A 13954-nucleotide genomic window follows, 5' to 3' on the forward strand; every position below is an offset into this window, starting at 1 on the left:
CAGTCTCTTCCAGTTCACCTTTTCCTTACTTAGTCTACTGCCCCTCAGCAGATTGTGCATCCACCGCCCTCCCATGCACATCCCTTTGACAACAGTTAACAGGGCGTTGTCCGTCATCTATATTGGGTATCTTACCCTGACCCAAGCCTTGTCCTTCAGTAGCCACAAAAGACCCAGAGTTGCAGGCAGCACCTCTCTTCTCTTAACTGGATCAGCTTTAAAGCTGGTTCCCAACCCCTTCCCTTCACTTTGGGCTGACAGGGACAGCTCCAGGTATATGGTCCTTGGCAGAGAACTCTGTGTAGTAGGGTGGGGTAGGAAGCAGCTGCATTCATCTATTCAAATCCACACACAGACTTCTATATACACATTCAAGTTTATTCTCTAAGTACTACTGGGCCATGGACATCTGGAACCCTGACCACTTTGTGAAGCTGACTAGTGTCGATTTCCGATTTCCACACTTTTGGATAGCCTTCCACTTGGCTAGGTGATCAGAGCTTCCAGGTTCCTTCACACACAGCCTGGTACACATCTGGCATCAGACTCCGGAAGGTTTCGGCCTTGTTGTCCAGTATGTAGAGAGGGTCAGCAATGACCCCCACATCAAAACCCTCACGCGCCAGTTGTGACTTCACTAGCTTGTAGGTGTTTGTGATCTCCAGGGAGTCCTGCAAACCAGTAATCATGACCCCTGAATATGACACCAATTCCCCTTTCCCACTCCTGCTACCTCTTGCTTACCTGGATACGGATGAAATGAGGTGTGGCATAGGCAGGGAGCCAGGAGCGGACATGCTGGTAGAGCTTCTGCCCATCAAAAGTCTTCCCAGGAGCCAGTTTCACAGCAGCCATGCCAACCTTACCCTCACACCCTGGAAAGCAGACTGGTCACTCTGGGCTGGCCTATCCCTGCTTACTGGCTGTGCAACTGGACATAAGTTTTAACCTCTCTGTACCCCAACAGTGCCTTTAATTTGTAATGACAAACCCTCTACACACAAAGGTGCAAGATGTATAAAGTCAGGTGAACTCTACATACCTGGCACAGTCACACCATAGACATTGACTTCCTCTAGGAAGTCTAGGATAGACAACACACCCTCCACCTCTCGAGTGGATACATTTTCACCCTTCCACCTGAAAGGAGAGAAGCCACGCCCTAGGATATGAATGCTCCGCCCCCTGAGAGGGATGCTATCCTCCTTAAGGGAGATCTCAGCCCCAGGAAAAGATGTTCTGTCCCTGGGAATAGAAGCCAATCCCAGGAAAAAAAGAGGACTTGCCTTAGAAAGGGCATGCTCCACCCCTGGGGGGAAGAGAGGGCCCCATCCATCCCTAAGGAGGTAGGATACCCCAGAAGCCCTGCCCTCCCAACCCACCCATGCCTGACCGGAAGGTGTCACCAAGGCGGTCTCGGAAGTAGAAGAAGCCTTCCTGGTCCAAGGCCAGCACATCCCCTGTGTTGTAGTAGAGGTCTCCTACTTGCCGTACGTTCGCAACCAGTTTCCGCTTGGTTTCATCCTGGGAACCACGGTAGCCCAGGAAGGGTTGGTTCTTTCGAATCTTGGTCAAAAGAAGTCCTGGCTTTCCTGGAGGTATAAATTAAAATTAAGTCCTAAATGAGAACCCTACCAGCTCTCGAGGCAGCCTTCCTGCTGGAGGTTTCTCACCGTAGACTCTTTACCCAGCCAAAGGTAGAACTCAGATGTACTGGTAAAGCCAGAGAGATAGTTCAGCAGGTAAGAACGCTGGTTGCTGTTCCAGAAGATTTAAAGTTCGGTTCCCACCATCCACATGGTGGCTCACAATCACCTGTAGCTCTACTCACAAGGCATTTGACATTCTCTCTGCCTTCCTCGGGCACCAAGCACACACACACCACGTGCACATATGTAAAGGCAGGCAAACACATATTCATAAAGTAAAAATTTTAAGGATACGTTGATGGGAGACACTCAGACTTTAGGCAAGAGAATCCAAGACACCAAGAGGAGGACAGAGAAACTTGGGAAATCAAATAGTTCTGAAAAAGAGAAAGTAGTAGCATCAGGGTGTTCAGAGGAGGAGCTGGCAAGTGGGGGTTAGAAGAAAGACATACGGGGTTGGGGATTTAGCTCAGTGGTAGAGCGCTTGCCTAGGAAGAGCAAGGCCCTGGGTTCGGTCCCCAGCTCCGAAAAAAAGAAAAAAAAAAGAAAAAAGAAGAAGAAGGAAGACATACCTGAATCCTTGCAAAAGCTCCAGGAGAGGAGGTACGGGCAAATACTGCTATTTAGGGGCTTGTGACCTCTATCGAAAGCTCAAGAAAACCAACAGACACACATTGATACAGTAGACTAGAGTAAGACAGAAATGGGAGTCAGGCAGAGCCAAAATCCGCTAAGACAGAGGTTTCCAGGTGATAGTCAGATGGGCTTAAAGTTCAAGGTGAGCGTTGCAGACACCACCACCTATCACTAATATTAAGACTTTGGACCCCAGGGTGGTGGCACACTCCTGTAATCCTAGCATTTGGGAAGTGGAGGCCGGAGGATTAAGACCAGCTTGGGTTATATGAGATATTATGCCCAGAAATCTGAAGAAAAAAATATTAAACGGGGGCTGGGGATTTAGCTCAGTGGTAGAGCGCTTACGTAGGAAGCGCAGGGCCCTGGGTTCGGTCCCCAGCTCCGAAAAAAAGAACCCCCCCAAAAAAATATTAAACGGACTTTGGGTAGCTTGTTCCAGCCAAGGAAGTAAGACTACCCCTCGCCCATCCAAAGAAATCTTCCTGACTTCCTTACCTGTCTCCACAGGGATGCAAAAACCCTGTTTGTCCCTCACAGGCTCTGCCGTCTCTATGTCAAACTGTACAAGCTCAAGGGGAGTCAGCATCTGGGGTAGAGGGTTGGATGCATTGGCCAAGGTACTGGGGGCTCAGCCTCAGGACCACCATCACCCTGGGAGTCCTGCCCACTCACTCGAATGAAGCAGCTGGTCTTGCCCACAGCCCCGCAGTGCCCCACATAGTTCATTAAGCCCACGTTGCCCTCTGTGGAGCCGTAGAGTTCCCAGATCTGAATGGGACCAAATCGTTGCTGGAAGTTTTCCCACACGTCTGCCCGAAGTCCATTGCCCAATGCGAACCGCACTGTATGTTTCTTGTCTTCTGGTTGCTGCAGGGACATCCCAAGAAGGGTCAGAAGGTGGTACCCTGGGAGCGGGGAGGGGTATGGCTAGGAACTCTTTCTGAAGAAGGTAGTTCAGGTGTTAATTGGGAATTACCTGGGAAGTGGTGATGAGACCTATACTTAGGGAATCTGCCTGTGCTACTTAAGGAATTAGGCATGGGTGCTTGGCATGCCTATAATCCCTGCACTTAGGAAACTGAGACAGGAGGATTATTAGTTGGACCTCAAAATGAGCCACATAGCCAGTTTGGATTATATAGGGAGAACCCTATCTTAGAAAAAAAATTACTAGAGTTTTTACCTAAAGTATCCCTGCAGACGTTATAGGGGAGTTTTGCCTGGAGAATGTCACTTGGAGTAGCTTTTGTCTGCAGAGTTACTTAGCTAGGAGGAACCAGAGCATCCAGGCCAGCCTGTACAATTACACCACCCACACCCAGGATGGGTCTTCCAAAGTCAATCTCTCACAGGCATGCCACAGGCTAATCTAACCTACACAGTCCTTCACTGAGACTCTCCACAGGTGACTCTAGATTGTGCCAGGATGACAAGCTAATATGATCTTAACGTCCGGCAAACGTCTGATCACCTGACACTACCTGGGGTAGGAGAGTTTTTACTTGGAGGCATTATCTATAAACATTTCTGTTGGGTGGTGACCATGCATTCTATAGGTGAGCTGGGGAACTACTTGAAACCTTATCTTAAAGTGTTACCCGTGGAATGCACCTTCCTGGGAAGGAGTTTCACAGGGCTCTTGATTTGAAACTGATGGGGGTAGGGAGAGACTGGGGAAGGCGGGTGTATTGCCTAGAGACAGTTTCCTAGGGACCACAGTTCACTGTGCTATAAGAATAAGAGCATCTCACATCTAGTGTGTTTATCCTGAGCCACACTTGTTCTCCGCACTTCATATAGTCAATTCATTTCGTGTTTACAGCGCCCCCTTGAGGTAGGAGGTATTCTTTTTTTTTTTTCCCCTTGGTATTTATCACTAGTAGCTGTATTTGTGAACTGAGATCCAGGGCTGGGTAAGGTCCAGATTGGGACTGTTCTTATCTGTGTTTTCCAAATGAAGTCACTGAAACTGAACAAGGTACAATCACCTATTGTGATAGTTTGTCATCTTGGCACAATCTAGAGTCACCTGTGGAGAGAGTCTCAGTAAAGGATTGTGTAGATTAGATTGGCCTGTGGCAGACTGACTTTGGAACACCCAGTGTGGATGTGGGGAGTGTGATTTTATGGGCTGGACTGAGTGAAGGAGAAATATCAAAGTGTGTATTAGCATGCATACATTCATTCATTACTTGAGGCTGTTGACTGTGGATGTGATATGATGAACTTCTTTAAATTCCTGCTCCTCCGACTTTGACACAGTGAGGCACTACAACCAAGAATTGTGAGCTAAACAAAACTTTTGTTCCTTAGCTTGTTTTTGTATTGTACAACAAAAGGAATCTAACACATACAAACCCAGGTGACTAACCATCAAAGCAGCCCACTAGAAAACGTGGAAAGTGTTTGGAATGTGTCCTATGAGACTCTGTCTTGATACAGTTTCAGTATAGCCCAGGCTAACATTCAACTCTCCGTGTAGCCAAGAGATGACCTTGCTTGAGACCCTTAGCTGAGTCTTTCTGTCTTTGATGTCAGGTCTCACACATCAAATAATAATGAATAGAATATCCTATTTCTAAGTCAATGTCTTCACTCCTTACATACATTTTTATCTGATAACTTTGGAAAGTCATCTGGGGTTCCATGACTATGAGTTTCACTTTGGAGAGTTAACTTTAAAGCCTTACCCCTGGGACATTACACAAGTATCGCAGGACTTCACCCACATACAGGACCACTGTCACACTGTACTGCCGGCACTCAGCCCAGTATCGGGAAGCAGAGAACTTGGGGGCCAGGACACAGGTGGCTCCTGGTAGGGAAAAAGATGGATGACATGTTGCCGTGAGAAGCTATGATTACCTGGTTGTGGCATTTCAAATGCAAAATAATGCCACACTATTTGGCATTGACCATCCCACACCTAAAATCCATCAGTGAGGTGCTGAGTTTGGCTCAGTGGTAGAGCTTTTACCTAAAATCTCCCAGAGAGGGGTTGGGGGTGTGGCTTAATAGTAGAGCACCTGCCCTGAATTCACTAGAGAGGGGCTTAGCATGGACAAGGTCCTAGGTTCCATCCCCAACCCTACACAATCAATAAAATATACTAGCCTCTAGAAGACATTTTATTTTTGTCCTATTTTGATTTTTTTTTTTTCGGAGCTGAGGACCAAACCCAGGGCCTTGAGCTTGCTAGGCAAGCGCTCTACCACTGAGCTAAATCCCCAACCCCCTGTTTTGATTTTTTTTTTTAAAAAAAAACCCAATCTTGCAGCCTACTTTTTTTTTCTTTTTCTTTTTTTAGGAGCTGGGGGCTGAACTCAGGGCCTTGCGCTTGCTAGGCAGGCGCTCTACCACTGAGCTAAATCCCCAACCCCAAGATTGGGGATTTAGCTCAGTGGTAGAGCGCTTGCCTAGCAAGCACAAGGCCCTGGGTTCAGTTCTCAGCTCTGGAAAAAAAAACCCAATCTTTATTGTATAGAAATATATATATGTATATATGTATATATATGTATATATATGTGCATGTATATATATATATGTATATATATATAAAATTCCAAGATGCTATTCTCTCATCTCCCCATCTTCCTCCTCCTCTTCAACACCTCTGATGTAGAGGACATTATTACACCTTATTAGAGCTTCACCCAGATGTCCAGACAATGCCCCATCTATGTATTCTTCTGATTTGCAAGCTGCATGTTCATGTAGCCATCAATGGAGACCAGGTAGCCCTTGTACTCCATGCCCCACTTAAGTTTTACCATCACTGGCTTTCCTGTCAGTCCATTGAGAAAAGGCTTGGGATTGAGGAGTAAACTCATCACGAACACCTGCAAGTGCTGCACCCCACTAGCTGCCGACCCCGCCGCTGCCCGCCCCTCATGACTGGAGCAGCTGCCGCTACACCACCGAAAAGACGGGCGCTAAAAGAAATCCTGTTTTGATTTTTTAATGAAAGATTTGTTTGTTTTTTATGTGTATGTGGACATGTTTCCCTCTCTCTCTCTCTCTCTCTCTCTCTCTCTCTCTCTCTCTGTGTGTGTGTGTGTGTGTGTGTGTGTGTGTGTGTGTGTGTTACACACAGTATAGAGGCCAGAAGAAGGTGTCAGACTTCCTAGAGCTAGAGTGACAGGTGATTGGGAGTCCTGTGACATTGGTACTGGGAACCAAACCTGGGCTTTCTGCAAGAGCAGCAAGTGATCTTAACTACTGAGTTACCAGCCATGGTTGGCTTAGACCTTGCGATGTATATAGGTCAGGCTGAGCTTAAACTGCAGTGGCTCTCCAGCTTCTGCCTCCTGGGTTTAGTATTGAGCTTATGGGTATTAGTCATCAGTAAAAACCAATGACATTTTTGATCTAGCAAGAAATGCAATGGAAGGGGTTGAGGATTTAGCTCAGTGGTAGAGTGCTTGCCTAGCAAGCACAAGGCCCTGGGTTCGGTCCCCAGCTCCAAAAAAAAAAAGAAAAGAAAAGAAAAAAAAAAGAAATGCAACAGAAAAGAGGAAAATACTGTTTTAATGAATCATAGAACCTGGAAAGTCTGACAAGGTATAGGTATCAAATAATATTAAAGGGTCACTATTAATCTTAATAGGTATTAGTTTTCATTATAGATGCATACTGTAATATTTATAAACATAAAGATAACAGCATCTAACCAGGCATGGTGGTGAGTGCCTTTGATCTCAACACTCCAGAGTTAGAGGCCAGTGGATTTCTGTAAAGCTAGTCCAATCTAAAAATTGCGTCTGTGCCAGACTTGGCTATATAGTGAGACCCTGTCTTTCAAGGAAAATAAGTAGAGTGTCTAAAACTGGACATGGTAGTTCAGATCTGTAATTAGCTCTTGGAAGGTATAATCAGGGTGATCAGAGGTTTAAGTCCACGATAGGCTGTATACCAAGCAACATGGCTCAAAATCTGGAGTGGGAAAAACAAAACTCAGGGTACACAGTATAGATTCTTGTCCTTTTGATTGCCCAACTGTGGTCCTGTGCGCTAGAGAGATCCTTGAAAGACTTACCAAGTTGTAAGCAGCCGAGGACTCCAAGGACAAGCCCCATCGAATGGTACAGAGGTAGAACATTGTAGACCACATCATCAGCTGTTCTCCCACAAAAGGACAGCACGTTACTCATTTGTATGACCCGCTCATGTGATAGGATGGCTGGCTTTGGAAGTCCTAGATCATGAAGAGCAATAAAGGTTGAGTAGGAAGAGAGATCACAACTGCAGGGTAGGTCTCCACAGTCAGATCTGCCTGGGTTTGAATCTTTCAGAGGAGACCAGGGATGGAAAATTTCCGGGTAATGTGATATAAACCTATAATCCTAGCACTCAAGAGGGTGAGGCAACTATATAGGGAGTTCAAAGCCATTTGGGGCTGCTGGAGCAAGACTGTTCAAAAGACAAAAAAAAAACCAAAAAAAAAACAAAAAACAAAAAACAAAAAACAAAAAAAACCCAGTAAAGCCTGAAAATTTTTGGTTGAGTGTGGTTTTGTTTTTTTTCTGTATGTTTTGTTTTGTTTTTGAGACAAGATCTCTCTGTAGCTCAAGCTAGCCTAGTCTCACTATGTAATTCACACTAGCCTTCAATCTATCCTTCCTTCCTTCTTTCCTTCCTTCCTTCCTTCCTTCCTTCCTTCCTTCCTTCCTTCCTTCCTTTCTTCCTTCCTTCCTTCCTTCCTTCCTTCCTTCCTTCCTTCCTGTAGCAGGGTCCTGGGCCTTAGTAGGCCCTGAGACCTCAGCACAGCTGACTCCATGATGGGAGTATCTTTCAGGCTGTAAAACTCAGCACCATCAGTCAAAAGTAAAACAACGGCTTGATCCATCAAAGTCTGTAGTTCTGAGAGAGTTGTTAAATATAATAATCTTTGCTTTTTAGCTTCTGTGGTTCTGCTTCTGGCTAACTGTTCCTGTTAACTGAAGTATGTCAACTGAGAACTTGTTTTGTTTTGTTTTGTTTCTGATTAGAAGCTCACCCTGAAAAAGGCTCTGGTCTACACTGAGATCCTGAAAAACTACAGCAGTCACCAGCTGGCTAATAAAGAATTTCCAGGGGCTGGAATTTTCAGGGGCTGGAGATTTGCTCAGTGACTAAGAGCACTGACTGCTCTTCCAGAGGTCCTGAGTTCAAATCCCAGCAACCACATGGTGGTTCACAACTGTCTGTAGTGGGATCTGATGCCCTCTTCTGGTGTGTCTGAAGACAGCTACAGTGTACTTATAATCAATCAATCAATCAATTAGTCAATCAATCAATCTCTAAAAAAAAGAATTTCCAGGGGTTGGGGATTTAGCTCAGTGGTAGAGCGCTTGCCTAGGAAGCACAAGGCCCTGGGTTCGGTCCCCAGCTCCAGAAAAAAAAGAACCAAAAAAAAAAAAAAAAGAATTTCCATTGGCTTAAGCCATGTCTCAACAGTCTTTTCTGGTGAATAGCCTACAACACTTTCTTCCCTCTTTCTTTTCATCTTTCCTTTCCTTCTGCAAAAAAAGAATCATTATTCCTTTACGTATTTATGTGTTTTTGTTTGTTTGTTTACTGAGACAGTGCTTCTCTGTGTAGCCCTGACTGTTCTCACACTTGATCTGTAGACCATGCTGACCTCAAACACAGAGAGCCATCTGCCTCTGCCTCCCAAGTGCTGGAATTACAGGCATTGACTACCATGCCCAGCTCGAACATTTATTCACTTTTAAAGACATGGGGCTGGAGAGATGGCTCAGCGGTTAAGAGCACCCGACTACTCTTCCAGAGGTCCTGAGTTCAATTCCCAGCAACCACATGGTGGCTCACAACCATCTGTAAAGAGATCCGATGCCCTCTTTTGGTGTATCTGAAGACAGCTACAGTGTACTTACATATAATAAATGAATAAATCTTAAAAAAAAAAAAAGACATGGAATGGAATGCTTTGTGAATTAGCCTGTCTTGCTTACACAGGGGATATGCTAATTTGCGTGTGGATCCAATCTTAGTATGTGCGCCACTGAAATGAGCAGACTTTGAACTCTAGAACCTCCTGCCTTAACCTTCTGAGTACTGGGATTTATATGTGAATAGCACCCACTCTCTGGTTGGTTTTCAGAACTGCGAGTAATAAAACAAAATAGAGCCAACCACACTAGGGGGTCAGAGTCAAAGACAGAAGTCCGGATCAAGCACAGAGTCGGGTGTCAGAGGACAAACGGAAGGCACGGTACAAGGTGAATAGGTCAAGTTCAGCATGTGGGGGTGGAAGCAGGACTGCAGGCATCCTCACCAGTGGTCCCTGAAGTATAGATGAATATGGCTGGGGATTTCCACTTTATATTAGCACGAAGCTTGGCAGGCACTGGGTCAGAAGGTGCAGCGTCCAGGGCAGCTCCTAGAGCCTCTACGCCCGGAGTGGGTGAGCTGTGGCCAAGGTAGAAGCATCGAATGTTCTCAGCTAGCAGCTTGGGAAGGACTTCTTCCAGGTTCTCCTGGAGGTCTACAAGGATCATCAGAGGAGAAAAGAGGCAAATCTTACCTTCCTCCAAAGTCAAGGAGACCCAGAGACAGAAAAACAGATCCTGGAGAAAAGCTTCCTTGTTCCTAGATAAAGAACCCTATAGTGCCAGGCGGTGGTGGCACACATCTTTAATCCCAGCCCTTCGAAGGCAGATCTCTGTGAGTTCAAGGCCAGCCTGGACTACAGAGGGAGTTCCAGGGCAGCCAGAGCTTCACATAGTGAGACCTGCCTTGAAAGCAACAGCAAACAGAAACTTCAAAAAAATTTTTTTAAATTAGTTAAATAGAATTGAAAGATTTAGAGAAGAAAAAGACTCCGAGGGGTGACCCTAGAATTACTTTCCGGGTAACCTATATTTTGACTCTTATTGCATAGTCTGGGAATAGATAAGGCTCTCTGCCTAGCTTCCAGAGACCTGTGACCTCCCTTGTTCTGTTCCTTTCTGCCCGTTTTGCCTCTGGGGCACTCACCTGGATCCACAATCAGCACACTAGCCCCAGAGCTCTGCACAGAGTGTAGCAAGGGCATTCCTCGACTGTGTGGATTGATCCAGGCCACAGGGCAGCCCAACTTGGCCAAACCCAGAAACACACTCAGAGCAGAAATGGACTTGGACGGGAGTACTAAAATAGCAGTAGCGCCTTTGTCCTCCTGGATTGTGGCTTCCTTCAGCTTTGCTTTCAGGGCCCATGCTGCTTGACAGGCCTTGGCATTCAGCTCCCTATTTGTGATTGAGCAGCCCTCAGACCCAGTACACACCAAGGCCACCTGGTCAGGCCGGGCCTGTGCTTGCTGCTCTAAAGCATCCACAAAGAGTTCTGGAGGATGTCTGTTAAGGCGTCGCCTGAGGTTCAGGCCATAGAAAAGCAACTTGAAGGCGAAGGCCACATCTTTGTGCAGCCAGCGAAGTTCTGGGGGTGGCCGTGGAGGCAATAGGGATAATGTGAGAGCTGCTGCTGCCAGGCTCAGCCAGTGGGGTATCCAGGAGCTGATCCAGGGTCTGCCCAGGAATGCCAAGCCAAGCAGCACAAAGCACGTGGGGTCTCCCAGGAACCAACGCAGGGCCAGAGCCGTAGCTGCTGGCCACAGGGGCTGCCCCAGGCCAACCAGGAGAAGCAGCGACAGCAGCAAGAAGGTTAGTTTCTTCCAAACACCCATGGCACTGGCTCTTTGTGAAGTAGCTGAGAGCGGGTAGTCTCAGCTCTGAGTAGCGCCCGAAGCCGTAAGGAAATCTGCCTTTAAGGAAATCTGTCTACCCATTCCCCAAATGCGACCAAGTACTATCAGCAACTGCGTGTGACCCCTGGACTCTGTTCTTGTGTTACTTAATTCTTACTGGCTGGGAGTCCTCCTACAGTTCCAGCCCCCTGCCTGATCATCGGGACTGTTCCATCCCACTGGACACCGCCAACTGCTCTCCTCTCAGGGCCTAGCATTTGTCTCCATCTGTTCGGTATGCGAAACTAGGGAGACAGGGAAAAGACCCACCTGACTCTAGCCAAGTGAGAAAGCCAGCTAAGACACACAGCCTGTGGTTTTATTCGCCTGACTCATGAAACTGGACCCTTGTTCTGAATGGAAACAGGCTGCCTGTCAGGTAGACGGTTAACAACTCGGTAAATACCTTTATCGTCTGGATTTAAACATACTTCTCTTCACCGCGAGCCTGTTCTTCCTGGTGGATTGAGATTTGGTAGAAGAAGGAACCAAGCTGAAGCCATTTTGAGTAAAGCTTCCATCTTCAATAGGGGTCAAATAACGTTTGGGTTCCCAGGACCTCCTTAGGTAGCTGGTTGGTAAGTTGCGTGCCCCACCACAGTTAAATAAATCAGTGAGAACAGGATAAATGTTCCACATAGGGAGATGTCCCTCAGAAAGTCCTTTATCCCACAATCCTGATTGGTAGAAAACTGTGGTGTAACTTGGCATAGATGCCTGTAGTTTTGAGGCTTAAAAGTTTTGGGGTTGGGGATTTAGCTCAGTGGTAGAGCGCTTGCCTAGGAAGCGCAAGGCCCTGGGTTCAATCCCCAGCTCCGAAAAAAAGAACCAAAAAAAAAAAAAAAAAAAAAGTTTTGTAACATTCTGCTTGGAGGTCACAGTTCAACTCTGTTCTGTTCTGCATCTCTAATATATCAATAGTGGCTTGACTGCAATACAAAACAATTTTTGTTTTCTGTTTTGAGTTGGTGTTTTGAGTTGTGTTGGATCTAAATGGACCCATAACATTTGGTGCGTTGGCCCGGAATCCACTCACTCTACCCAGGTCCCTGATTCAAGGCCTCCAGAGGTAAGCCTGTTTCTGGTTTTATTTAGAGCACCACTGGTTGACTCATTGAAGGAGGCTGGAGGTAGTACCACTTTCAGAGTCTAAGAGGACTGGGCACACCTACCTCATCTGCCTCCTGGGCCTCTCCATAGGGCATCTGGTATGGTCTCTGCTGGTGGGACATCTGGTTCTCCTCCATCTCCTCCCCCAGTGTATTGGTTATCCTTGGCAGGTGGGTTTGTCCAAGTCTGTCAGTTTGTATCTGTAGGTTGATTCATTTCACTGTTATTGCTTTCTGTTTTATATTCAAGGAAATGGGCCAAACTTCATCTGCTGTCCACCCCTTGGTTTAGTCTTAACTCATTCCATGCTGTCACTACCACAGAGAGACCAGAACAGTGAACCAATGCTGTTGCAGGATGCAGTGCTTGGGCTAGTGGGCAGCTTTCTCCAGTAGGGAAGCCAGCAGCTAGTCCCACTACAGATCTGCTGTACCCATGAGAATCGGATTAAGCAAGTAGCTAGCTACCCCTCCTTTAAAATTACAGCTGGGAGAGATCAGGAAAGTTTTGTCTGTCTGTTTTAAATCTGTAAATGCTTGCCTAGCAAGCGCAAGGCCCTGGGTTTGGTCCCCAGCTCCGAAAAATAGAAAAGAAAAAAAAAAAAAAAAAAAACAAAACTGTAAATGCTGTGGCCACTACATGTTTGCTTCTGACTGGTCTTAAATAAGTGAGTTTACTATGGTCTGTGTGTCTTGGTTATAGGTTTTTGGTTTATACATTATTGGGTATGGTTAAAAATCTGTTGGGGTTGGGGATTTAGCTCAGTAGCAAGCGCAAGGCCCTGGGTTCGGTGCTCAACTTGGGGGGAGGGGAATTTGTAATATCAGTAACAAAAAGTTAGTTTCAGATTATATAATTCTAGGCTGGAGAGATGGCTCAGAGGTTAAGAGGCTCAGAGGTTAGAGCATTGATGCTCTTCCAGAGGTCCTGAATTCAATTCCCAGAAACCACATGGTATTTTACAACTCTCTGTAATGGGATCTGATGCCCTCTTCTGGTGTGTCTGAAGACAGTGAAAAAAAAATATTCATTCTTTAAACAAAACAAAACAAAAAGGTTATATAATTCCTGTCCTGTATTAAAAAACAGGTTTATAAAAGATAGGATTTAAAAAATATTTAAAGAGGTATTAAAGCTGCACTTCTATGCATTCATATACAAGAACATACTTTACTGGCTGTCAGACTTTGAAACATAAGGGTAATGCACTTGGTACTGATATTAGAGACACTAATTTTTTTACACTGTTAAAACTAGGTTTTGCGGGGTTGGGGATTTAGCTCAGTGGTAGAGCGCTTGCCTAGCAAGCGCAAGGCCCTGGGTTCGGTCCCCAGCTCCGAAAAAAAGAAAAAAAAAAAACCCAAAAAACTAGGTTTTGCTTTCTACAAATTATGGTTGTGCTCTTTGGTCTTCTACATAATTCTGCAAATTATGGTCTTGAAACAAAAAAGGTACTTTATTTTGATATTGCAAGATATTGCAAAAACACACAATTGAGAGATTTTAAACTTCTTTAAAGAAAGTTTTGGAGTTTTAAAGAAAATTAAAAACGATATTTCATTTTTTAAAGATTTATTTATTTATTTTATGTATGTGGGTACACTGTAGCTGTCTTCAGACACACCAGAAGAGGGCATCAGATCCCATTATAGATGGTTGTGAGTCACCATGTGGTTGCTGGGATTTGAACTCAGGACCTCTGGAAGAGCAGTCAGTGCTCTTAACACTGAGCCATCTCTCCAGCCCTCAAAACTGGATATTTTAAAAACAGCTTTTAAAATGTTTACATTTATAAGACTATGGAACATTTTAAAGTTTATCAGATATTTTA

General features: G+C 45.5%; 1 protein-coding gene, 1 long non-coding RNA gene and 1 pseudogene across 2 annotated transcripts; 1 reads left to right on the top strand and 2 right to left on the bottom strand.

Moving 5' to 3' along the window:
* Positions 1 to 357: 357 nt before the first annotated feature.
* Positions 358 to 11003, bottom strand: Slc27a5 (solute carrier family 27 member 5). Its single transcript, NM_024143.2, has 10 exons — positions 10266 to 11003; positions 9565 to 9774; positions 7324 to 7482; positions 4979 to 5103; positions 2961 to 3155; positions 2784 to 2874; positions 1394 to 1592; positions 1043 to 1140; positions 745 to 875; positions 358 to 671 (listed from the first exon to the last, which is right to left on the bottom strand). Exons 1-10 carry the CDS (start codon positions 10951 to 10953, stop codon positions 495 to 497), a joined length of 2073 nt encoding a protein of 690 aa, NP_077057.1. The 5' UTR covers positions 10954 to 11003; the 3' UTR covers positions 358 to 494.
* On the bottom strand, positions 5742 to 6213 carry LOC148007241 (small nuclear ribonucleoprotein F pseudogene; annotated as a pseudogene).
* A 180-nt stretch (positions 11004 to 11183) lies between the features above and the next one.
* LOC108348449 (uncharacterized) lies at positions 11184 to 12804 on the top strand. Its single transcript, XR_015649789.1, has 3 exons — positions 11184 to 11411; positions 11979 to 12082; positions 12373 to 12804. It is a non-coding gene; the product is annotated as an uncharacterized LOC108348449 (long non-coding RNA).
* The last annotated feature ends 1150 nt before the right edge of the window (positions 12805 to 13954 follow it).

This window comes from Rattus norvegicus, chromosome 1 (assembly GCF_021556685.1).
Source record: "Rattus norvegicus strain SHRSP/BbbUtx chromosome 1, alternate assembly SHRSP_T2T, whole genome shotgun sequence".
NCBI classification, from domain to species: domain Eukaryota; kingdom Metazoa; phylum Chordata; class Mammalia; order Rodentia; family Muridae; genus Rattus; species Rattus norvegicus.

What these genes read in the sequence shown, in the direction of transcription:
- Slc27a5 (NM_024143.2), bottom strand. Translation starts at nt 10,953, where the DNA reads ATGGGTGTTTGGAAGAAACTAACCTTCTTGCTGCTGTCGCTGCTTCTC. An exon ending in TTGCATCCCTGTGGAGACAG is followed by an intron (nt 1,593 to 2,783) that starts GTAAGGAAGTCA and finishes TTATACCTCCAG; the next exon opens with GAAAGCCAGGACTTCTTTTG. An exon ending in CGCCTTGGTGACACCTTCCG is followed by an intron (nt 1,141 to 1,393) that starts GTCAGGCATGGG and finishes CTCTCCTTTCAG; the next exon opens with GTGGAAGGGTGAAAATGTAT.